Source organism: Typopeltis vanoorti, chromosome 13 (genome assembly GCF_054136105.1).
Source record: "Typopeltis vanoorti isolate ZY-2024b chromosome 13, IOZ_Tvanoo_1.0, whole genome shotgun sequence".
NCBI classification, from domain to species: domain Eukaryota; kingdom Metazoa; phylum Arthropoda; class Arachnida; order Uropygi; family Thelyphonidae; genus Typopeltis; species Typopeltis vanoorti.
In genome coordinates this window covers 115,016,095-115,041,012 of record NC_143561.1, presented here as the reverse complement: position 1 = coordinate 115,041,012, position 24,918 = coordinate 115,016,095, and the positions used below count along the sequence as shown (strand labels likewise).

Here is a 24,918-nt window from a genome sequence, read left to right as displayed (position 1 = left end):
GTGCTGGTATTTTATATTTGTATTTTTTATTTTATTTCATTTCTTTGTATAATGTGTAATGTATGTATTGTGATTAATTGAGATTTTTTTAAAAAAAAAAGAAAAGAAAAAGTCTTGGTGACCAAATTTCAAAAGCAATTTTTATTCTTCTTGCAAAAATTACCTAAATTGCTACTTTGGTGTGCTATTATAATGATATATAGATGATGCTTTAATTATAAAGAATATATTGAAGAAAAAGGTATTCATGATCTTTCCTTAAAATCAAGAAAATATGTTAAAATCATCATCATCATCATCATCATCATCAAATTCCTGCCATGTACCCTCAAGGGGTGTACAGGATATGACAGTACTACATGAAAAAATTACATCATTACTAACTTCCTATCTACAATTTTCCTCCAAATCAGTCTGTTACTTGTAAAGACTCCAACATTATCAGATCTTATATTTCTATCGTCTAAGGCACTTTGTACAGTATCAATCCACCTATATCTTGGTCTTCCTCTGGGTCGTTTTCCTGCCAACCTGGCAGAGAACACTTGTTTTGCTAATCTTTCCTCTCCCATTCTATTTAAGTGACCATACCATCTGAGATTAGCTCTGCTAACGCATTCCTGGATGCTGACAATGTCAAGTTCTTTCCTAATATCCTCATTTTTAATATGATATTGCCATTGATGCCATCTGTTCACGCCTCTAATCTTTCTCAGGACTCTCATATCTGCGGTCTCTAGTCTTTGGTCAAGTGTTTTACTTCTGACCCAGCTCTCAGATCCATAAGTTAAAATTGGTTTGAACACAGTTTTGTATACAGCTAATTTAGTGTTCCGACTAATTTCTTTCTTATTCCATATGAATTTATTCAATTGACTTCCCACGATACCAGCTTTGCTGATTCTGTTATCTATTTCTATATTTAGTTTACCATCTTCAGTAAAAATTGTGCCTAAGTAGCTAAAATGTTTTACTTGTTCCACAGGTTCTCCATTCACAACACAGTTGACATTTTCAATGATTCTGCCTATTTTCATTGTCTTTGTCTTTTTATTGCTGACCTTCATACCATATCTATTACAACAGCTATTCAATTTAGTCAGAGAATCTTGCAGACTTGTAGCGGATTTATTTAGAAGTATAACATCATCCGCATAAAGCAAAGAGCTGACATTAACATCTCCAATTTTGATATCAGGTTTAATACCACATTCCTTCATAATGTGATCCATATAGATAATGAATAACAGAGGGGATAATGTACATCCTTGTCTCACACCAGATTTAACATTAAACCATCTTCCTGTACTTCCTTCAATTCTAACTGCTGACTCACAACTCAAATACAGACTAAGTATTGCTTGATATAATGCCCCATTGACACCATATAACTGCAGCGTATTGAATAGCTTCTCTCTTGGCACCTTGTCATATGCCTTTTCCAAATCAACAAAACTTAAATACAGATCTTTGTTATATTCCCATGCTTTCTCGACTATTTGTCGTAAAGTGAAGATCTGATCCTGACAGCCTCTATTTGGCCTGAATCCAGCTTGTTCTTCACCAAGCTTTTCTTCCACAATTCTTCTCAACCGTTTCTCAAGTATACTTGCATAGATCTTGCCAGGAACACTCAGTAGGGAAATACCTCTGTAATTCTCACATTCAGTTTTATTTCCCTTTTTATATATGGGTACTATGAGAGCTCTACTCCAATCATCAGGAATTCGTCCCTCTGTCCAGGCTTTCTGAACTATGCAGTGCAGCCACTGTAAGACTCTTATACCACCATACTTCAGCATTTCTGGTTTAATATCATCTACTCCTGCTGCCTTTCCACATTTCAAGCCTTTGATGGCTTTTTCTACTTCAGGTATGGATATGTATTCCTGACTGCATGCCTGGTCAGTGTTTTTTATCACTGTGCTGTCATCACTGCTTGTTTCATTTAGCAGTTTTTCAAAGTAATTACTCCATACTTCAAGGATATCTTTTTCTCCTGTTTTCATTTCACCTTTATCATCTCTAATTCCTTTTACAGCACTCTTTCCTCCATTCCTAAGCTTCTTCAACAACCTCCAGAATATTTTGCCACCTTCTTGATATTTATTTTCTATATTCTTGCCAAAGTCCTCCCATGACTTTTGTTTAGCTAGTTTTACACACTGTTTAGCTTTCTTACATTTGTCTCTGTATTCTGTAAGAGTAAAAGCTGACTTATTTGCCAGGAACTTTTGATATGCTTTCTTCTTTTCCTTCACTGCCTCTTTAACTTCCTGTGTCCACCAGGGAGTTCTGATTTTTTTATCTTTGCACACAACCTCACCACATGCCTCTCTGGCAGAATCAATCAATGTTTCCTTCAGAGTTTGCCACTGAATCTCCAAGGTTTGATTCCTGTTCTCAAACTCTTTCATTTTCTTTTCAATAATATTTCTGTATTTTAGTCTACAGTTTACATCTGAGAGCTGCTCAACTTTTATTCGCTTTAAAACTTTCTTACATGTTATTCTTTTCAATATGAAATTCAATTTTATCCTGCTCAAGACTAAATAGTGATCACTTCCAATTTCAAATCCTCTGTACACTCTGGTGTCCTGCACCAGGGAGAAAACATCACTATCAACAATAACATAGTCAATGAGACTTTTCTTATTCCTAGCCTCTTCTCTCCATGTGAATTTGTGCACATTTTTATGTTGGAACATGGTGTTAGTAATAACCAGTCCATGTCCTGAGCAGAAATCCAACAGATATTTGCCATTATTATTAGCTTTGCTCTTTTCTCCAAATTTTCCCAAAATATTTTTGTATGTCTCACAATCATTTCCTACTCTACTATTTAGATCCCCAACAAGGACCAACTTTTCCTTTTTCATTGTGTCAGTTGCTTTTTCTAAAGCCTCAAAAAATTCCTCCACTTCTACCTTAGTAGAGCCTTCTGTGGGACCATAGGCACAAATAAGTCTCATTGTCCAGTTCCCCATTCTCATATTTGCCCACATTACTCTACTTGAGACTGACTGCCATTCAAGAAGATTAGCCTCGTATTTTGTGTTGAATACTATGGCTACTCCTTCTTTTCCTTGATTGTTATTGCCTGAATATAACATTTTGTATTTATTGCTCAGAAAGATCTCACCAGTTTTGGTCTTTTTTGTTTCAGTCACCCCTATTATGTCGATCTGGTACTTATCTAATTCCTCAGCTAGCTCCATTTCTTTGCCATTCAGGCTTCTTACGTTGATAGTACCGATCTTTAACTCTGGTGATGTTGAGTTGGGGTTTGTTTTCAGATTTGTTCCAGTAGCTGACTTTTCGCTGTTCGCCCTGGTTCCCTGGCGAAAACAACGGGGGCCTTGTTTAACCGGGCGACGCCCCAGCCGGCATGAAATTTTGTCATGTTGTACCATCATTTTTTATTTTGGTTTAACCAATAAGAATACAATTTGGTCGGCTAAATCCCAAATTGCCAGCCCATCCTCGTTCGTTCAGTATCAAAGTAGATACCCAACAGGGTGCACCACGAGAAGGTGAGGATTGGACATTAGGTCAGAAGCCCTGGTCGGTTCTCCGCATTCCTTTAAAGGCTATGTGGAGGTCTCCTCTCAGTTATACAGCTTTGACCCTTAAGCACCCCATATGTTAAAATAAACACATAAATTACATTTTAAAGGAAAAAACTTAAGCTGAAACAAAAATTTTTACTGATGTATTTTTTGGAAACCTGCTTAGTAAGCAAAACAGTTAACACACACAACTATCTATTGCATTTTAATTAAAAAAAGGAAAAAAAAAAAAAAAACATTAAATCAGAACATGCAGAACAGAATTAAATAAGTGAACATGCAGAACAGCTGCATGTTCACTTATTTCAGGTTATTCAGTCATACAAAATTTTAATTCAGATCCATAAATTTTTAAATGCTTTGCTTATGTTTGAAACAGGTTTACTATAGGTTTGCTATCATTGCTTTTTCATTTCCATGGTACATCATAATTTAGGTGAACAGTTTACCAATTCATAGAATTATAATGAATCATAAAAAGTTCTCTTTTAATAATAAAAAGTGCTCAAATGTTTTAGAATATAAAAATTTTTTTTTTTTTTAAATTGAAGATTTGTTCATTCTCTTTGGGTTACTGAAATAAAAACCTGCCTTCTTAAGTATTCTACAATTGAGCAGGTTCTTCTTTTAGTGCAAAAACTTTCCTTCCACTTTCTTCTGTTCTAAGCCTTCTCTTTCAAGGTTGTGTATCTGTCTCCATTCAGCATGTCATTTAGCATTGTTTTCCTCACTCTTCCTCTAGGTCTTTTTCCTTCTATTTTTCCTTCAATGGCATCTCTGATTATTCCATTTCCTCTCAGGATATGTCCAGTCCAATTTCCCTTTCTTCTTTTTATCCTTTTTAACAGATTCCTTTCTTCCTCTACTCTTTTTAAGACCTCTTTATTATTTATTTTATCTGTCCATTTTATTTTTTCCATCCTTCTCCAAATCCACATCTCGAAGCTTTCCAAAATTTCGATTTCTTCTTTCCTTAATGTCCAGGTTTCAGCTGCATCTCCACACATAACATTTTATTGTATTTTCTTTAAATTTCTATTCATTTTACTTCTGAATAAATTCCATTTTCTATTAAAGGCATCTCTTCTCATTACTATTCTTGCTTTTATGTCACTTGTACATCTTCCACTGCTGCTAATCACACTTCCTAGATATTTAAATGTCCTTACTTGATTCAAAAACCTGCCTAGTATGTAATGAAAAAAAAATCAGAATTTAGAGACTTAAAAAATACATTGACTGCACATTCTGTTTAATATCTCTGCTATTCTGTGACTTGTCATCTCTTTCTGTACTTTATTCCCAAGCCAAAATCTGTTTTTCTGAGGGTGGGATGCCTCAGAAAAACATAGTTAAAAACCCAGATTTGACCAAGATTTATTTGTTTATTTTTTTAAATATGTTCTAAATGAAAAATTATGGTAAGTAATATCACATTATGCAGAGACCATTGTACATCTTTACTTTTCAGCCTGAAGAACAGTATGTTGATTGATCTATGCAACATAATAAATTTTAGCATTTTATTTCAGGCTTGGCAACTTAGATTTGGTCATCTAGTTGGATATGGTGCAAAATACTATTCATATGTTATGTGTCGTGCTGTGGCATCATGGATTTGGCAGCAGTGTTTTAAAGATGATCCCTTTAGTAGAAATGCTGGTATGCAATATCGAAAGGAAGTACTTGCACATGGTGGCTCCAAACAACCTAATTTGTTAATAAAAGGTGATATTTTTAATAAATACTGGTTCATAAATTAAATCATTTTTTTATCATGCTGTATATAATAATATGATATAAATGATACAGAAAAATTATTTAAAATCCTAGTTTTAATAGTCTTGAAACCATACTGGTGAAGTTTTAATTTTTTGAAGAAACTTAGGTCTATTTATAGTTTAGGAATGGCAAGTTATATTTCTCCTTCTAATATGAAATAATATATAAGAAATAATATAAAAGAAATGTTCTTTCTGATATTTTTAACATTGCAGAAGAGAAGATTGTCCTCATCACATTAAAGGATAGTACATAGATCAGTTTTTAAGACACTGTTGTAGATGAAGCTTGGGATGTCTGAGCACTGCATGATTTGTCAAATAAGTAGGACGGAAAAATAGTAGTAGTATCTGCAAAACTGTGAATTGGATTATTGGTGATTGAGAGTAGGTCAGTTGCATACAGGAGAAAGAGAGTGGGTGATAAGAAAGTGTCCTAAGTCACTTCTGCATTGGTGGCAAAGCTCAAAGCAAGGGAGGAGCCATCCACAGTGACACACACAGAAATTATCCTTATGTCTCATGGTCTTAAAAGTCTAAAAAGGAATAGGTGATGCTTTTAGCTGTTATCTAGAGCATTATGAAGAGAGAAAAAAAGCTACTGCATTTAGTCATCTCTTGATAATTCCATATGAAAGGTTTAACAGCTAAATTAATTTTTTTTCTTATTTCTCACACTATTTATACATTTATTAGGATGCATGCTACCACATACATGTAGTACACATGTAAACAATGAGATGTGATTAATGGGTGAGAGGGTAAAATTCAAGTTACTTAAGTTTGGTGGAACATAACTTTTTTACTGTAAGTTTGAGGACTGTCTATAATCAAATAACTGAATTAAATATTTATATGGTCATGTTTTACTCATACAAGGTAATATCATCTTGACACACTTTTGTATTATACACATCAAAGTCAAAAAATTAAATTACCTCAAGAATAAAGATAATCACCTGCCTCTTTATGTGAATCTCACCCATGAAGATAGCTTTTCATACATAGTACCATGGTTGAAAATCATACTCTTGAGACCAAACATGGAGCCTTTTCAAGTCTACTTCAGACCCTCAATAAACAAGGTGATAGTCTCACAACAAGTAGTGAAATTCATCTCCTGCCTGAAGACATTCACAAATGTCCATACCAATGCTGGAATTTGAACCCACACCCTATTGGTTAGAGGATGCTGTCCTAAGCAGCTGTCTTCTAATTGAAGATTCTGTAAAGTAGTTTTTGAACTGTATAGTTTTTTTTTAATTAAATAATATCAGTAATACAGTATCTTGCTGATATTGTTCAATTTGATAACCAAGTATTTAGCAATTTAGCAATAACCAAGTAGGTAGCAATTAATGACATTGATAATGGGATTATCAGGCTCAGATTTGTGCAAGTAGCTTATTATATCGCCTTGGTGCATTCAAATGATTTAAAAAAAAAAAAAATAATAATAATAATAATCTAGTCATAGCTTCATTAATACAATTTGTAATGTTATCTAAAAGTTTTATTTTTCATTGACTGCAGGCATATATGTTGACATAGCTGACAGTAATTTTTATTTTATTATTGTGGTCCATTGTGTTTAGAATCAATGGACTACATTTTCTTTGTTAAGGCTGTTTTTTATTCTTTCCTAGAGTTGCTGCTTCTTGGGAGGCTTGCATTTTTAACAAGGTAGATTCTTCTGACATTGCGTTTTCTTTCAGTGGGAACCTTTCCATTACAAATTCATTGTGAGCCACGATGTGAGTAAAATAACCATTAACAAATCCAAATCTGACTTTGAAATGATAAATGCAGAAATCTCATGTACAAATTGCAGTTGTGCCTTAGCAAATAGTTGGGTGAATTTCTTTCCATCTGCACTTTCACCTCTCTTTCTCTCTCTCTCTCTTGCATCCAGTGGCACTATCATATAACAACTACTAAAGACCAAGCTGATTCAGCATCTTCTCCAACTTTATCTCAATAGATAATCAAGACACATCCAGTGATATCATCAAAGTAAGCTTATGTTCATTACATCCCCCCCCCCCAAAAAAATAAATAAAAGAAGTCTACCATTAAACTGTGTACCTATTACCCTCACCTCAGTCTTTACCGAAATAACAGGGAAGACCATTAGCAATCAAACTCTTCTCTATCTAGAGGCCAGTTAATTAGTGACCGCTACTGTATATTCTGCCACTCTTGATCCAGCAGATATTCCTGCCATACATTACCCACCTCTGGTCATTTGAGAGGATTTTGCATAGAAAAGATGCTCAGCAAATTGTTATCCTATGGTCTGCCTTTACTTTCTGTAATTGAATAGCCATATTTTCTCTCTCATCATTCACTGCATGGTGGATAGCTCTCTCTCTCTCCAGATTTCTTTATCATTCCAGGAGTGCCTCAGGACTGTTCTGTTATCTACTATCTTTCTCCTGCATGTAAATAACCCCCTCTCACCAACCTCAAACCCTATCCATATGATGGCAATGCACTCCATTGAACAAAATAGTGTCATGGTTTCTATTTTGAAACAAAAAAATCTAACTCGTTTCACATTCTTGAATATTTGATAATAACCAAATTGCTGTCAGATGTCTCTTCTTGGGTCTTTCCTGGCACAAACACGGTACATCCACAGTTCCTCAGCTCATTCTACAAAAACTTTGCTGTCCTGTTCTTTTTGAGATATTTCTTTTCCTTGTACAAACCCCAAATCCATCCTACTTTAGATACTATCCTTATATTTGGAGTAACACACCAACTGAAAATTCTTGACACTCACAAATTAATGATTCCTCTCTCACAAACACTCCTGCTGCTCTCTTACTGATAGTTCAGTTCTGTCTTATTTTCTTTATAGGTACTTTTGATAGATGCAATTCCATTGAATGGGCATTCACCATTCCTTCACATTTCATAAAGTCTTTAATTGCACAAGTAGCAACTGACCAACATCCATTTCCAGTTCATTTGCTATCCCACTGAATCTGACCTTCTACTCCTCTCCTCTTTCATTCTACTCTATTCTCTGAAACAGCCTTCCTTACAAAATCCTCAAGGATTACAACTTCCAAAATGTTACCACACAGCATCTTTATGGCCAACCAGACTGCATGGTTGGCGAAAAATGGGCCAGTAGTAGTGGTGGCATCCTGGTATGAGGATTGTTCTCATGAATATCACTGGGTTCTTTCATTCTTATTGAATACACCTTGACTACTAATTCTTACCTGAGAATTGTTTTGGACTGGGTATTGCCTTACATGGTGATATTGTTGCCTGATAGATCTTGGCTCTTTCATTAGGACAATACCCCATATTACAAGGCTTGCATTGTGCAGGCATGGGATAAAGAGCATGGTTGGTCAAAAATGAGCCAGTGGTGGCGGTATCCTGGTATGAGGATTGTTCTCATAGACATCACTGGGTCCTTTCATTTAGCATTCCATACCTATCCATTTAATTCTCCTGATTTGATTCCCATGAAATATTTATAGGACTGTGTGAAATGCAGCACACAGGTTGACATCAGTGCCTTGCTGGTCTTGGACCTCTGGGAAATTATTCTATCTAGTTGGTTCAGAAGGCCTCAGAACAGCTTCTGTTGGCTCATGAGCGTATAATCAGTGGTGTCGCGTGCCTATTTCAGTTAGGTGTGTGCTGTCATGGCTTATGCAACCCGCTCTACAAAATTCACATCAATTTGACCATATGATTGCACTTTTATGTATATATGAAAGTTTTAAGAGTGTATAGCGCATCAGTGCTCATCTTAATTGCAATGCAGTTAATTATAGGATAACTTTGAATACTTTAATTTATCAATTAATTGTAACCAAATCTGCACAGAGTGGGGTGGGGGGGAGAGACAGTGTGTTTGTTTTAATATACTGTATATTAAAAAGAAGAGAAAATATTCTCTTCTTCTTCTCTTCTGCTCATGGCAGGTTGAGTTCCTCAAAGACAAATTTTTGCCATTTCTTTCTGTCTGCTGTCTTTTTATGAAGTTCTATTATGGAGTTTAAGTGGGTCCTTTCTTTAATGTTGTCAGTCCATTTCTTTCTTGGTCTTCCTCTGCTGGGACTGTCTTTCAATTCTTCCATTTAATAATATGTTTGGTAGCCTTTCTGGTTCATTCTTGAAACATGTCCAAATCAGCTTAGTTTGCTCTTTTTTAGTGCTGTAATTATGGTTTCTTTAAATTTAAGTTATTCTCTGACTTTTTCATTTGTTTTTCTTTCTGTCCAGTTTGTTCTATCGATTTTTCTTAGGCATTTCATTTCAAAAGCATTGAGTTCATCCATTTCTTATTTTAATTAAGATCCCACATTCTAAGCCATAAAGTACTGTGGGGGATTTATCACTGTTTTATATATCTTTGAGTTCTATGCTTAATCTTTTATTGTTCCATATTTTTTGTAGTCTGCCCATTGTTATCCATCCATTATTGATTCTGTATTTTATGGTTTCGAAATAGTCTAGATCTTCAGCGATCATTGACCCTAGGTAATTGAATTGCTTTACTTGTTCTATATTATTGTTTCCTAGTTTCATTTGGATTTCTTCCCTCTTTCTTCCTATTACCATTAGTTTTGTTTTACTAAAATTGATTTTCATATCATATTTGTTACTTGTTTGATGCAGCTTGGTCAGGATATTTTCTAATTTTTCATGGCTGTCTGTAATGATAACTATGTTGTCAGCATACTTTAAATGTGTTATATGTCTTCCATTTACAGTTATGCCTTCACACATCTGTAGTCCTTTGTCTACTACTTTTTTTAGGTACAGGTTGAATGAATATGGTGACAATGGGCAGTCTTGCATAACTCCTTTTTTAATTTTTTGTTTGATCTCTTTCTATGTTTTTGTATTTCACTGTTGCTTGTGTTTCTGAATAGTAATTCTTGATAGAATTTAATAGGTATTTGTCGAACACCCTCTGTTTCCTAGAAGTTTCATGGGTTTGCTTCTGTTTTTGAGTCAAAAGCTTGACTCAAACTCAAAAGTAAAACAGCAGTAGAGTTTTTTTTTATTTTTGTCTCTCATAAGATCTGCCAATCTCTATTTAATATGAAAATTACATCTATTGTGCTTCTCCTATTTCTAAATCCCATTTGCTCTTCTTCCATCTGTTCTTCATAGGAATGTTTAACTCTGCTTTGAAGAATACTAATGAATATTTTATAGCAGTGGCTTAGAAGGGTGATAGGTCTACAGTTAGTGCAGGATCTGACATCTTTTTTGTGGATGGGTATGATCTAGCTTGTTCTCTATTCTGTTGGTAACTTTGATTTTTTTTTTTTAGGATTTTGTTGAACAGTTTCTTTAGGTAATTTATTATGCTTTCTACCCCTTTTTCCAGAAGTTCTTTTTGAATGTTGTCTATGCCTGGTGCTTTATATTAAAGCCTGGTACTGTATATTAGAAAACAATAATCAAGGAGAAGCTGTATTTGGTTGGTATATTTAAATTACTCAAAGGTGTAAAATTTGGAAGAGCAGGACAAGTCTTATCTCCTTTGACCAATACTGTTTCCAATAAATATGGGCATATTATAAATTTATCAAAAATTCTATATTAAAAACTTGTCTGTAGTATATATAAAAACTTGTCTACCATGTCAGTTTACACTTCATGCACACAAAACAGATGAAACTCAGAAAACAAAAAAAGCAACTCATGACAAATGACAACATTCATTTGGATTGGTTGACACAATATCCTCACCATCACTGAAGCACTCCTCATTCAAGGCACATTTAATCTTTGGGAAGAGGAAAAAGTGTGCAGGAGCCAAAGTGCATGGCCATGTTGTCGTGCAACAGAAACCAGTTGTTGTATAACAGTTCTTTCCTGATATGTCACATACAGACATTGCATTACTCCTAAATAATACTGACTGTTCACTGTGGTGCCCCCCCAGGAACAAATTCATGGTGGATAAATCTAGCAGCGTAGGGGAAAAAACGACCATTGTCTTGACATGTGATTTTTGCAACCTGACTTTTTTTCTTTCGCAGGAGAAGACATTCCATGCAATTTAATGCTCTGGCATTTCATTTCTGGATCAAACTGTCAGCACCAACTTTCATCACCGGTGACAATTCTTTGCAACACACAACAATCTTGATCAACTGCATGGATGAAATTTTGACAACATGCAACCCAGTGCTTTCTCTGTTCATGTGTCAATGTGTGCAGCACAAACCTTGAACAAATCGTCCCCTTGTGCAAATCTCTTTTTAAGATTAATCTGGCTATTTCCTTATCGACATCAAGCTGTACACCTAGTAGTTATTTGCCTGTCGTGGGCAACAATTTCCTTAGCTTTCATTTGTCTGTGCAGAAATTGGTTGTCCATAGCTTGGTTCATCCTCCAGGATCTCCCCCCTCCTCTTCAGATGTTGAAAACCAGTGGAACACCTGTGCATGGCTCAGACAGTCATTGCCATAAACTTTTTTTTAGGTCTTGGTACACTTTTGCAGTAGTTTTTTCCTAATTTACAGTAAAATTTTATCATAGCTCTTTGCCCCATGGTGAAATTTCTGACATGCTCCACGCACACGCTTACTTCAATGGTCGCACATGAAAACTGCTGCATCACCCAACTCAAAAGTTGCACCTGCAATTGAAACACACCCTAATGGTCAAAACTATAAACATGTGTGTTACTTTTATTCAAAGGACTGACCTATAAAAAATCAATCTCATTACCTAATAGGCACACTGCATACAGTATTTAAATTTTATTTATTTAAAAAAAAAAGTTTGCAAAAACAACAGATAAGATATTGAAATATGAAATTTCTTCAATGTGACTTTTCAAGAAATTTATTTTTATTTGACAGATTTTCTTGGTAAAGAACTTAATGCAAGTTCATTATGTGAAGCACTCATGAAAGATATTGATGGTAATAGATGAGTCAAGATTTAGAATACAGCCATTGTTCAAGTGTTATTAAATGCTCGAATTTTTCTTTTTGTTGTAAGTAGCACAGAATTTGCGGGAAATCATTGTAAATATTATATATGCATACTTTAACAAAAAAAATGTTTGAATACATAATTACCATATGTCTGCTTTGTGTTTTGTAAGTAACATAAATTGTTAAGTTCTTTAATGACTTATCCTAAATTCTGTATCATAATAAAGATAAAATTCGTGAGATTTGGGTACAGTCTGCAAAGACTTCTGTTTCCATGTGTCAAAGACATTTAATTAAAACTTGCAGATTTTCAAGAGTTAGACCAGAATTAAGCACTCCACTTATTTCATCACAAAATCTCAAATAAATTGAAAACAATTTATATTCATTTTTCATGGGGAAAACAAATTGTTACTGAAAGATCTGAAAGTGGTAAAATATGGAAGTTCATCACCTACCTTGCTTGAGTTGCGTAAGTGTTGCACTACTTAAAGAAGTAATTAATTACATTATCATGAGTGCTTTTTTTTTTTCAGTATTTTACTGATCTGAAACTGTTTCAAAGTTAGACACTTTTCTTTTAGAGTTTGAATTCTCTAATTAGAGTTTGAAAAACTCTAATTATATCATTGTTTTCCATATATGGAAAACTCTAATCAGATTATTTAACCAAAAAGAAATGAACTTTCATGAAAATTACAATAAATTTCTCAACAAATAAAATGTTGTACTTGCGGCATGCATATTATATCATTGTATCACGCACAGTGATAACTTTACATAATTTTTAGAATTGTCGGTTAGTTTCCTAGTTTTTGTTACTTTCTATTGCTTTCCAGTGTATCTTTTGAAAAATGCTGACAGATATTAGTCAGTGAAACGTCGGATATTAAACTATTATCTACTTGACTAACATACAGAATTAAGTCTTTAATTTATTAAGGACATTATTTTTTGAATGTATTTAAAAACCTGGGAAGACTTGTTGGATTTATAAAACATGTATGTATTTAAGAACTAGAAATCATAGTCGTTATTTGGAAGAGGAGATTTTAAAGGGCTTTTAAAATAGACAAAAACTGAAAATAGGCTTGAACATGGAAAATATCAATTGTCCTGAATAGTGGATCTATAGAACAAATAAAAAAAAAAAAAGTTATTTTTAACATAATTTTTAGCAAAGATGATAAATTAAATATTGAAATACACAGCTGAATGAGCAAAGCTAGTAGTTGGAGCCATTTGAAGAAATGTTTAAGGAATAAGAAAAAAATTAGTTAAAATTCTTAAAACTGTTTCAAAGACTAGAGACCAAAAGATATGTGAGTTTGAAAAATAAAATTGTGGGAGTGAACAGATATCCTGTGGTAGAATCATTAAAAATCATATTAAAAAATATATAGAAGAAAGGAATTTGACATTGTTAGCATTCAGAAATCTGTGACTACAGCTAGTCTAAGGTAGTATGGTACTTTAACAGAATCATAATATCATAATAGCAGAGAAAAAGACCCAGAGGAAGATCTAGTTGGATTGGTGTTAGATGTGTCTAAGAAGACCGAAATATAATATCTGATAATATTGCAGTCTTGACAAGTAACAGACTACTTTGGAGGAAAATTGTTGCCATAAAGTTAGTAATAATGTTCACTTATGTAGTGAACTTTATGTAGTGAATCTTACTATTCTGTACATCCCTTGAGGATACTTATTGGGAATTTGATGATGGTGGTGGTGGTGATTAGCTTGGTGATTAAAACTCTTTAGAATAATGATTATGCATCCCTTTCATATCATGTCAATAAATGAATAAAACTCAAGTTTCCAAAAGAGAACACTCATGACAGATGGCCCTTGTATTATCATCCATTCTCAGCACTGCTAGATGTGTTAGATTGCTATATAAAAAGAGAATAATAGTAATAATCAATTAAAAAATGAAATATAGCATGATCTTTCCATTATTGTTAATTAAAATTCAGTTAATGTATTTACTTACATTAATAGTTTAGTTATTAAATTAAAAGTTTAACTTAATAGCTAAAACACAGTTAAAAGGTAACTGTAGAATTAATGAAATCACAGTAAACTGAATGGTATGCAACTATTCTTACATTTAAAGACTTAAAAGTGATTTATACACTGTACATACTTTTTTTTTATGTTGGTAGCTTTTAGTGTTTGCAGCTTAATGCAGTACATCTTCAGCTTAATGGACCATTTAGGTCTAATGTTGCCATCAATAGTTTTCTGCATCAATCACTGTCATAAGCTACATCTGGTGTAAAGTGTTCGTCCAGCTGTTTTAAGTCTCTCATTATCTCATATATGTCTATCATGCTCGGGGTCTTCCTATCGGTCTTTTCTTGTCAATTTTAATTGTAAGTACTTCTTTGATTAACTGGTCATTTTCTCTCCAAACATGACTAAACCACTCAATTCTGTTGCTTTTTATAAATGATAGGATGTTAGGTCTTTGAAACAGGTTTTGCAGTTTCTCATTATGTCTTTGTTCATACAGTGCAGTATTTTGATCGTAAGATGGTCCAAAAACTTTTTGCAGTACTTTTCTTTCATATGTGATAAATTTTATATTATTTCCTTTGTTGTCAACCATGTTTCACAACCATAGATTGTGAAACATGGCACATCCTGTGAAAATCCATGTTTCACAACCATAGGTTGTGAAACATGGATTTTCTTGATAATATTCTAGACTTCATATTCTTTGGATTTTCGTGATAATATTCTAGACTTCAGGAGTTTTAAAACTTTGACTGCAAGTTAAAGTTATCCACTTGCTTAAAGATATAATTATTAACAACCAAATTGGGTTGATCTTGATGGATCTTTGAACCTATGGGTTCTTGTTTATGACAAGACCCATAGTCTTACTTGCCTTGATTAAATTAGATGTAGTGTGTATAACATTCTCATGAGAGTCTCCAAGAATAATAATGCTATCGGCATAAGCCGATAGCATTATTATTCTTGGAGACTCTCATGAGAATGTTGGAGACTCTTATGCTGTCTCCATTTATTTCCATCCTTCATTGTTCATTTAGTTAATGACTTAACAAAACTAGATTGAACAGAGTTAGTGAGAGAGCATCTCCTTGGCAGAGTCCAGATTTTATTTCAAAACTTGATGAATGTTCCTGGAGGAAATGTACCTTACACAGGGTGTGATGATTACAAAGTCCTATCATATTTATATACTAATGTGGTATTTTAAAAGTCACATTGCATCCCATAGTACATTTTGATGTATACTGTGTCATATACATTTTGGAAAATTATGGAGACAACTACTATGTTTGAGTAAAACTTTAGTTTAATATAAACCAAAATTCACATTTGACGTTTCGACCTTTATATCAAGGTCATCTTCTGAAGCATATATACTATACATAGAGAAACAAGCTGCACTACAATCTACATGGTTTGTTAAAGTTACTGACCAACTGTTACAACAATTATTGGCCTAACCTCTGGTGATAAAAAAACTTACTACATCAACGCTACAGTCCTATTATTAATATTATTTATTGGTTGTAAAATTACATTGGGAGCAACAACAAGTCCATATTTATATATATATATTAACACCATGGTTATACATATGAATTCCAACTAGTTGGTATGAATGGTTTTCAATACTAGCTGAAGGTTGCCTAGAGTCCTGAAATATGCTGGATACTAAATATTAAATAGGCTGAATGTGTGCCATCCAGATTCTTGGAATTTTCATGCCACAATTATTGTTGATATTTGGGTGGTTTATCAGAATTTCGCAGGCTTTCTTAAATTTTCTTTCATACCAGGTTTTTGTATGGTGTAAAGAGTGGGTACTTTTCCAGTCGATTTGGTGTAAGGTGTTGAGAGCGTGTTCTGAGAGGCCTGCTTCACCAAAATGGTTATATTTAATGTGTCTTATGTGTTCTTTCTTACCTATAGGGATTGTACGTCCTGTTTCATGAATGTACAGTAAGTTACAGGTGCAGTGGATGCAATAAACTCCAGGATGTGCCAATGGGAGGAGAGGATCCTTAGAGGAGTTGAATATGTTTTTAAGTTTTGTAGGTGGTTTAAAGGTGGCATTGAGATTATGATGGTGTAGGATTCTGTTGATTTTTTCTAATAACCCTTTAATGTATGGGATGGCTATGGTTTTACTATACTCTAGATTCTTTTTTGATGATGTTTTATGAAGCACTTTATTAATAGTATTTTTGTTATAACCATTATTTATAAATGTGTCGCTGATGATTTTTAGTTACTGTTTCAGAGCTTGCTGGTTAGACCAAATTGTTATAGCTCTGTTTTTAAGTCCATAGGATTCCCATACCTTACGTCAAAGGCATCTTCGAACGTCTTTCTAAAATTATGAAGAAATACAATTTTGCCACTACTTACAAACCTATCAACCAAATTTACAACTTGTTACCTTATCCTAAGGACAAACTCTCACCTTTGATGTTGCCTGGCGTTTGAGATTCCATGCTCATGCAGATTGTCTTACTTTGGACAGACAGGTAGGGCTGTTCAGAAACGCATCTCGGAACATCAAGACCACATTCATCTTTTTAAACCGCAGAAATCTGGCCTCTCTCAACACGGAATTGAAAATCCAAACCATAGGATCCATTGGGAAAAGTCTAAACTTTTACATAGATCTTTATATAAACATGAACGTTTATACAAAGGAAGGTCTGAAGCCCTACTACACAGACCAAACTTAAACCGCAATGACGTTCTTACTATTCCTAAAGTATGGGAAATTGTCATACAAAATTATGTTAAATAATTTTTTTTTTTTTTACTTCTATAACACGTTACGCACGTTTAATGTAATCATGTGCCCTAACTGTATGTTATTCCTATTATTGTTTAAACTACTGTACTGATGATGTCCTAAGATACTTAGGATGAAATATTTACAAGTAAATAATTTTCACTGTGGTTAATATGTGTGTTTCTTTTAATTGTGGTTTACAAATTTCCTTGCCAATATGATTGTGATGTCACCTACACAGGTTCTACTATGGGTAAGACTACAAGAACACTTCAGTGACTGCAACATTCCTATTCCAGAACATTTAAACAAAAAAAGCAACAACCGAAAGAAAAACAATACAAAATACAGGGAAAACAGAAATAGCAGACCACGCCCTTGAACAAAAACATACCTCACAAATAGACAAGGCCATAATAATAGAAAACGAAACAATGCTTAGAATATCGGAAATGATAACCATAAAATGTGACAAAAACTAGATAAACGTCCACTGGCCCTACATAATCTCCGAGAGTTGGAAGTTCCATAACATAAAAATTAGGTCACAACTTCGACCAATAGGAAACAACACAGATATTCACCAAAGACAGAAACACCAAGCCGGCATGGCATAGCCTCCATTCCCCCCATGAGCTCTGAAGACGACGCACTGTCGAAATGGCTCACACCCCCATTACTCCCACACCTGATCTTATCCCATCATAACATTCCCCAAAAATTTCTATTTTCACACCCCTCCCAAAGTATTCTCTGTCCACCTTTAATATTAAAAAACCCGGTTTTTTCAAAGTGTTCACATACCCTTTGCCTCACCAATAATTCTCCCACATCTCTCTACCCCCCCCCCCCCCACATTTCCAACCCTCCCATTCCTTTCATCATACTTCCTTCAACAGCAGATGAACGTATGTTACTACACCGCTGAATAAGAAGAGAGCCAGCAACATCCTACAAAGGTATGTCTGAATTATTCCTACTATATATTCTTCATACATCTGTCTATATAAAACATCAGTAATGCCCTAAAATTTGAGTAAAAATTTGCCAATGAAATTATAAGAGCACTACTCCTAAACAAAAATAGGCTAAATAACCATAAAAATACTATCTGTAGTTTTTTTTTTTTTTTTTTTCCAAGTAAGTTTTCTTTCTTTGACGATTATAACTCGAGCATTCAATTTTTTTCCTCTTTATGGCGGATATATTTTTTTAACTAGTTTCATCGATGTTATCAAAAGCCAATTCACATGATTTAATTATTTTTATGTAATCTTTTATCTAAACACTTTGCGAAAGAAAGATTACGAATAATGATCTTTGCACTGTATGCTTCTAATTAACACACTCGTTTCTCATCTAATCCATTACCGCCGATGCGGAAATTTTTGAGATAAGCTAGATTATGATTATTATTATTAGACTTCCATGGTTAAAAGATTATCGCGGTTGATCCCCGCTGTTTTGTCTTATTGTTACTATTTTACATTAAACGTAATGTACGTTTACTGGAAGAATCTATTTTTCGATTATTTGACTACCACAAGCAGTTAGTGCAACGCGTATTTGTTGATATAAATTCCAAAAATCATCTTAGAGCTACGTACGTGTAAGTACAAATATTTTTATTCATTTTTTGGAACGGGATCTCCATATTGATTGTATACATAAGTACGTATTTAAAAGAAAATATAAAACATACACAATGTTGCCAAAAGTGTCCGGACACCTCCGTTGCTCTACGGTGCTTGCCCGTGTGACGCGATATACGTCCGCAAAGCTATATAAGCATAGGCACGCAAGCAGTGTAGACATTCTTTGCCGTCAGGATAAGTTGAGTGGACGAAAAGAGTTGAGTCCGTTCGAACGTGGTGTGATAGTCGAAGCCCGCAAGTTGGGTCATTCGGTGCGAGAAATTTTTGCCACATTACTCGCACCATTGTCTATTGTCAGCGAGGTTATTGTGAAGTGAAAACGTAATGGAACTACCAAACCCCTCGACGAACTGATAAATTGGCACCGGCGAATTCTCATGCACGTCACAGTAAATCATCAGTCAACCATCGCAAACGACTTCCGCATGAGGTCGAATAGATATTAATGACAGAACACTCGTTGGAAGGTTTCATGGTCGTGCTGTTGCTCACAAGCCCGTGATAACACCTGCCAATGACTGGCATCGTCAGGAATGGTGCAAAGAACACCATCATTGGACTGTGGGTCAATGGAAGAGGGTTCCGTGATGCGATGAATCGTGGTACACGATCTGGCAGATGTCTGGTGAACGATACAAGGAATGTCTTGTATCTACTGTGAAATTTGGAGGCAGTACCATAATGGTCTGGGGTTTATTTTCATTTTTTGGACTGGGCCCGTTGGTTTCTGTGGCTGAATCATTAAACTTTGATCCTACCATGGCATTTTGGACAATTCCGCACTTTCCACATTGGCAACGGCTTGGAATAGGCCCTTTCCTGTTGTGTCAGTGGCGGCTCGTACATAAGCACTACAGCATTCTCAAGGAAAGAATGAAAAAATTAATTTTTTTTGTGTTTATAAATAATAACAATGCTTACCAACATTATATAAATGCAATACATGTTAAAGGTTACAGTTTATGTTTCGACATTGATTGAATACTTAATAATTGGAATTGTTCGATTAACGCTTTAGATTACGAAACAAATGTGCTGCGATCTAATGCAGTGTCGGAATTATCACGTTCTGCTAATTGCAACTAGACTCGCCGATATTCGTTTGCGCTTGCACGTTACAAGTGATTCCGACACTGCCCGTTTGGGCAATGTCACTTACAGATAAATTGCATACATGCAAGCGTTATTTCTGTGAGATAACGAACGAACTGTAACAATTTCTGCAGAAGTTTCAAATATGCAATTTATGAATATTAATTCTCTCGATTTTATATCTATTCCGGTTGATGAATCAGATGATATTTCCGATATGGCACAATGCTGCATGATGGTTAAATATATCACATCTTCCGGTATTCCAGAAGAACTTCTTGATCTGCTAACACTTAAAGGACACACTACAGGTCAAGATATTTCAGAAAACTTTCTAACAAGTTTACTGAATAAAAAATATAAATATTAATAATATAGTATGCATTGCGACCGATGGCGCACCTTCTATGATTGCTTAAAATAAAGGGTTTGTTAAATTATTCTCCATTCATATTCCACATGGAGTTATTTCATTGCATTTTGCATCAAGAAGCTTTAGTTGCAAATGCTTTGGGATTATTACCACAACTGAAAAGAGTGATGGATGTTGTTGTGCCAATGATCAATTTCGTCCGATTTCAGGCGTTGAATCAATCACTTTTTGACACATTTTTAGAGGAACTATGTAGTCAACATAAAGATTTAGTGACATTTACATCTGTACGATGGTTATCAAGAGGAAAAGTATTAAAACGTTTTTTTTTTTCAGTTCTTTTTCTTAACCACTAAAAGTTATAACGTAAATCATGTGGAACTTCTCAGTAATTGAGAATGGATACAAATTTTTTTTTTTTTGCTTGATATGACAGAACATTTTAATAAGCTAAATTTGAAGTTTTAAGGAAAGGGAAACACAGCGTTACAATTACTAGAGGAAGACCTTAACTTTGAACAGAAATTACGAGTGTTTTTCGAAGATGTTACTGATTAAAAATGTATATATTTTGAAAATCTAAAAATTTATAGATTGAATTTAAATCAAGAAAAAGTTGATTGCAAAATATTCACTGAAATGATTACTGTAATTTTAGATTCATTTACAAGCAGATTTCAGGATTTAAAAAACACCAGCAGATGATGAAATTTATATTACATCCGTTAAATTGCAATTTAAAATTAATAGATATTGAAGCTTTTCCCGAAATATCAATTGCAGAACTACAAATGGAGTTTCTGAAAATTCAGAATAAAAGCATCTTGGTACAAAAATTTTAGCAAATAGTAGCACAAATTGAAAATGAGGAAACTGGTAGAAACACCACAGAAAATTATATTTAAATGTTGGAATTCTTTCCCAAGTAATTATTCAAATGCCAGGAGACTTGCTTTTGGGGTTTTGACTTTTCTCGGTACAACGTACAATTGCGAACAGTTTTTCTCTTCAATGAATTACATTAAAAATATGTATAGGAACATATTGATTGATGAAAGTTTGAAAGCCGAATTACCATTAAAGTGCAAGACAGTTTAAGTAAATTGGCTGGGAGGATGCAAAATAAAAAGTCTCATTAGTGAATTTTAAATTAAAACAAATATCTATTAAAATACATAATATTGTTATGATTACAGCTATTTTGCATGCTTCAGTTTAGGAGTACCCCTGTTTAAATTTCATTGGCTATTTACTCATGGATTCTTAGGGCATTATGAGTGTAGATGTACTAAAAAGTATATGTAGCCTAAGGAATAGAAAATTGCACATACCTTTTTTCTGGGTGTTGTGGCTTTTCCTCAGTCTGCGATGTCGAAAACTGCAGAGTGTGTGTGTGGGGGGGGGGGTAGGCAGTTTGGTAGAATAAGTTAGAAAAACCCGGGTTTTTTTCTTAACATATAGAAACATATACTTTTATATAGGGTGGGGAAAAAATGAAAGGGTTAATTTTTTTAAAATAGGGAGGGGGAAGGGGAAAGGTGGTTGACGGGGTGTGGACCGTTTCGACTATTCGTGGTCGTCATCTGAACACATTGGGAAAAGCCTGACTTTTCCCAATGTGTTCAGATGACGCCCAGAAACACAACAACAACCACAACACCCAGAAAAAAGGTATGTGCAATTTTCTATTCCTTAGGCTACATATACTTTTTAGTACATCTACACTCATAATGCCCTAAGAATCCATGAGTAAATAGCCAATGAAATTTAAACAAGGGTACTACTAAACTGAAGCAGGCAAAATAGCTGTAATCATAATAGTTTATAAAGAGGAGTAACATGGGAGTTTCCCAGAAATAATATACATAATATTGTATTTTTGTTCGGACTAATTATTTTTGCAATACAAATTCTGACTTTTTGCAGTATTATACTTACTTAAACATGTTTTGTGATTAAAAACTTCAGAAATCCCTAACGCCTATTTGTTCCCGTATAGGGAGTAGGCGAGGCCGTTTACCCTATCTAACTTTTGGAGACTGAGTGGGCAGTTCAATCTCTACTGGTAGCCAATCAGAGAGATAGCTGGCTATCACTGATTCATCGGTACGTAGTTAAGATGGCGGCAAGCTATTTTTGATTTTTAGGCGTTAGCTGATTTTTTTTGAAGTTTTTAATCACAAAACATGTTTAAGTAAGTGTAATACTGCAAAAAGTCAAAATTTGTATTGCAAAAATAATTAGTCAGAACAAAAATACGATATGTATTTTAATAGATATTTGATTGTTTTAATTTAAAATTCACTAATGAGATTTTTTATTTTGCATCTTCCCACCCAATCGGCACGAAATGGCGGCAAGCTAGTGCAGTCATCTCGTGGTCCCTAACACAATATTTTTAATGTCTGAAAATAGTGTGGGTTCGACGGTTGATTTTCTTGAGTTTACCGAACGAAAAACCCGAGTTTCGGGAGAAAAAAACTTGCTAGCCCGTGCCAGAGATCGACTAACTCGGGAACCGGTCGAAAAAAAGGCTTAGAAAAATTTCCTCTAGTCGGCGACTAGATTTGAACCACCAAATCCTTTCTTCGTACGATCAAGCGCCGTAGCGTGCAAACGCCACTCCATTAATAAAGAATGAAAAAAAAACAAAAAAACTTACGTTTTCACTGAAATAGCTAAACTAATGTATGCACTAAGAAAGAGTTCCTGAAATTGATAATTTTATAATTTATAAAACTTGCTTCATCTTTTATCAGGTTGTCTCAAGAAGTGATGTGCTACTTGAAAGACATGATCCATCCCTTAAGTTTTTCAATACTGAAATGTCACTCTTAAAAACTTTATTTTTCTTAAAGCAAAGATAAATGAAGGCTTGTTATTCAGATTAACTTTTTTTGTGTCTATGTGTATATTATGGGAGCAATTTCTGCATTTCATGATCTTTATAATTTTTGTGCAATTGCTCCAACTTAAGTCTTTGTAATGTATTGGTTTCTTTCTGTCTTTTAGTTGAGGAAAATAAGTTGCATTTATTTTGAAGTAATACTAAAATAGCAGCTGATGCTTTTTGCAAATATATCTTGGTGTGTAAGCTATATTTCTTAAGCAAGTTTATGTACAGAATTTATTTAAAAAAAAAAAAAGAAATAAATTGCATGTTTTTGTCTACTGAGCTACACAGGCTCTAGTAGTATTGGATATCTGGAAGTACTGAATTAAAACAAATTTACAAAGTTTGAACTAACTGCAACTTTGAGTCACCAGGAAAAATCGAATTGAAGTTGCGGCTCTCAAAATTTTGTTTAAAATAATTTTTTTGCTGGAATGCCTCTTTGGTTCAAAAAGGTTCCCGACTCCTGGGATTGCCTATCCCAATGGTTGTAATAGTAGCCAAAGGGGGTCTGACCTGATATTGACAACAAAGTTGTAGCGTCAAACAGACACTGTGTATTAGTAAAGCTATACAAGATTTGTGATCATGGTGGTCTTTTTTCTCTCTCGCATTCATGTAACACTGGATTCGAACTTAAGTAACATACGGGCTTCTCAGGATTCATTTAAAATTGTCATTTCTTCAGAAACCAAGTGAGTTCAGAATTAACATGCATTATGAAAATGTAACTAAATATTCTCAAAATTTATATTTTTTTGTAGGTTTTAGATTAAAACTATATTCATGTACATATGAGTATAGTTTCTAGCCTGCAGTGCTACTCATGCAAGTCAGAAAATTCTATTTCTCTTCACTGTATAGTGTGGCTTTGCACATAAACTTTTTGTAGAACCTATATCACGATGAAGATTGCGGAGCAATAGGATTTTCCTCTACGAAACTTGAGTTTTTGCGAGAATGAATAGACGGTCGAATTCAAATTTACTATAAATCTTTGTGTGATTTTTTCTTTGCCTACCACCCACGAATGGTTTCTGTAAACCTTTAGAACATTCGTACCATAAGATCTGCTAACAATTGTTTCTCATATATATATATGTGTGTGTGTGTGTGCAGGGTAATTCCAAACTATCCTCTCACATATATATTTCATTTGCAATGGTTTATTCTTTCATAGCGCTAGACCACCAAGGAAACACTGCTATAATTTCGATTCTTGTCGTGTGTGAATAATAAAATCTTATTCTGCACCTTACAACTGAATCTGGACGCTTTCTGCTATATCCTGTGATCACATTTTTATACCCAACATCTTAAGTGACCAGACCTGTACACTCTCCACTTGCGAACCATATTATTATTATTATGTCACACCACCAGGTAGTCCAAAGATTCATCGAGGGAGAGTGTGTCAACAGAATCGAACAATTGGATCCCTTCCAACTACTAACGGAGCTCAAACTTGCTTAACTTTTTGCGTGAGCCATTAAGTAGCAGAGGCTCTACCAATCGACCAAATGAAAGTCTTATCAAGTGGAATGATAATTTCCTTATCCTTGCATGTTGGTTCAATTTCAAAGTAATTATATGACCTATCTGGCTACTTTTGCAATGTGTCTTTTGAACTTCAACTCTCTGTCTACCGATACCCTCAGAAAAGTCCCTAGCTACATCAGTTTCCTAGAGTACAGTTTCGTCAGTGTAGTACAAAATCTTATTCTTATACCAATGTGATCTTTTTTTTTCCAAAATACATAACTACACACCTTTCAAGATTACAGTAGTATCCATCATCGCTTGGTCATGCTGTTAACGTCCTTTAAA

The 24,918-nt window shown here is 34.3% G+C and overlaps 2 protein-coding genes across 2 annotated transcripts in view; both read left to right on the top strand.

Annotated features, from left to right (window-relative positions):
* LOC150100483 (mitochondrial intermediate peptidase) overlaps nucleotides 1-12,523 on the top strand; it is a 225,233-nt gene extending 212,710 nt beyond the window's left edge. The window contains exons 14-15 of the mRNA XM_090402664.1: nucleotides 5,102-5,297; nucleotides 12,206-12,523. Of these exons, the coding sequence (XP_090258790.1) occupies nucleotides 5,102-5,297; nucleotides 12,206-12,279 (270 nt within the window). The 3' untranslated portion in view covers nucleotides 12,280-12,523. The remainder of the gene's footprint in view (nucleotides 1-5,101; nucleotides 5,298-12,205) is intronic.
* Nucleotides 12,524-18,576: 6,053 nt separating this feature from the next.
* LOC150100482 (apicoplast pyruvate carrier 1-like) overlaps nucleotides 18,577-24,918 on the top strand; it is a 227,937-nt gene continuing 221,595 nt past the window's right edge. Inside the window, exon 1 of the mRNA XM_090402955.1 lies at nucleotides 18,577-18,687. The gene's annotated coding sequence lies outside the window, so the exon portion shown is untranslated. The remainder of the gene's footprint in view (nucleotides 18,688-24,918) is intronic.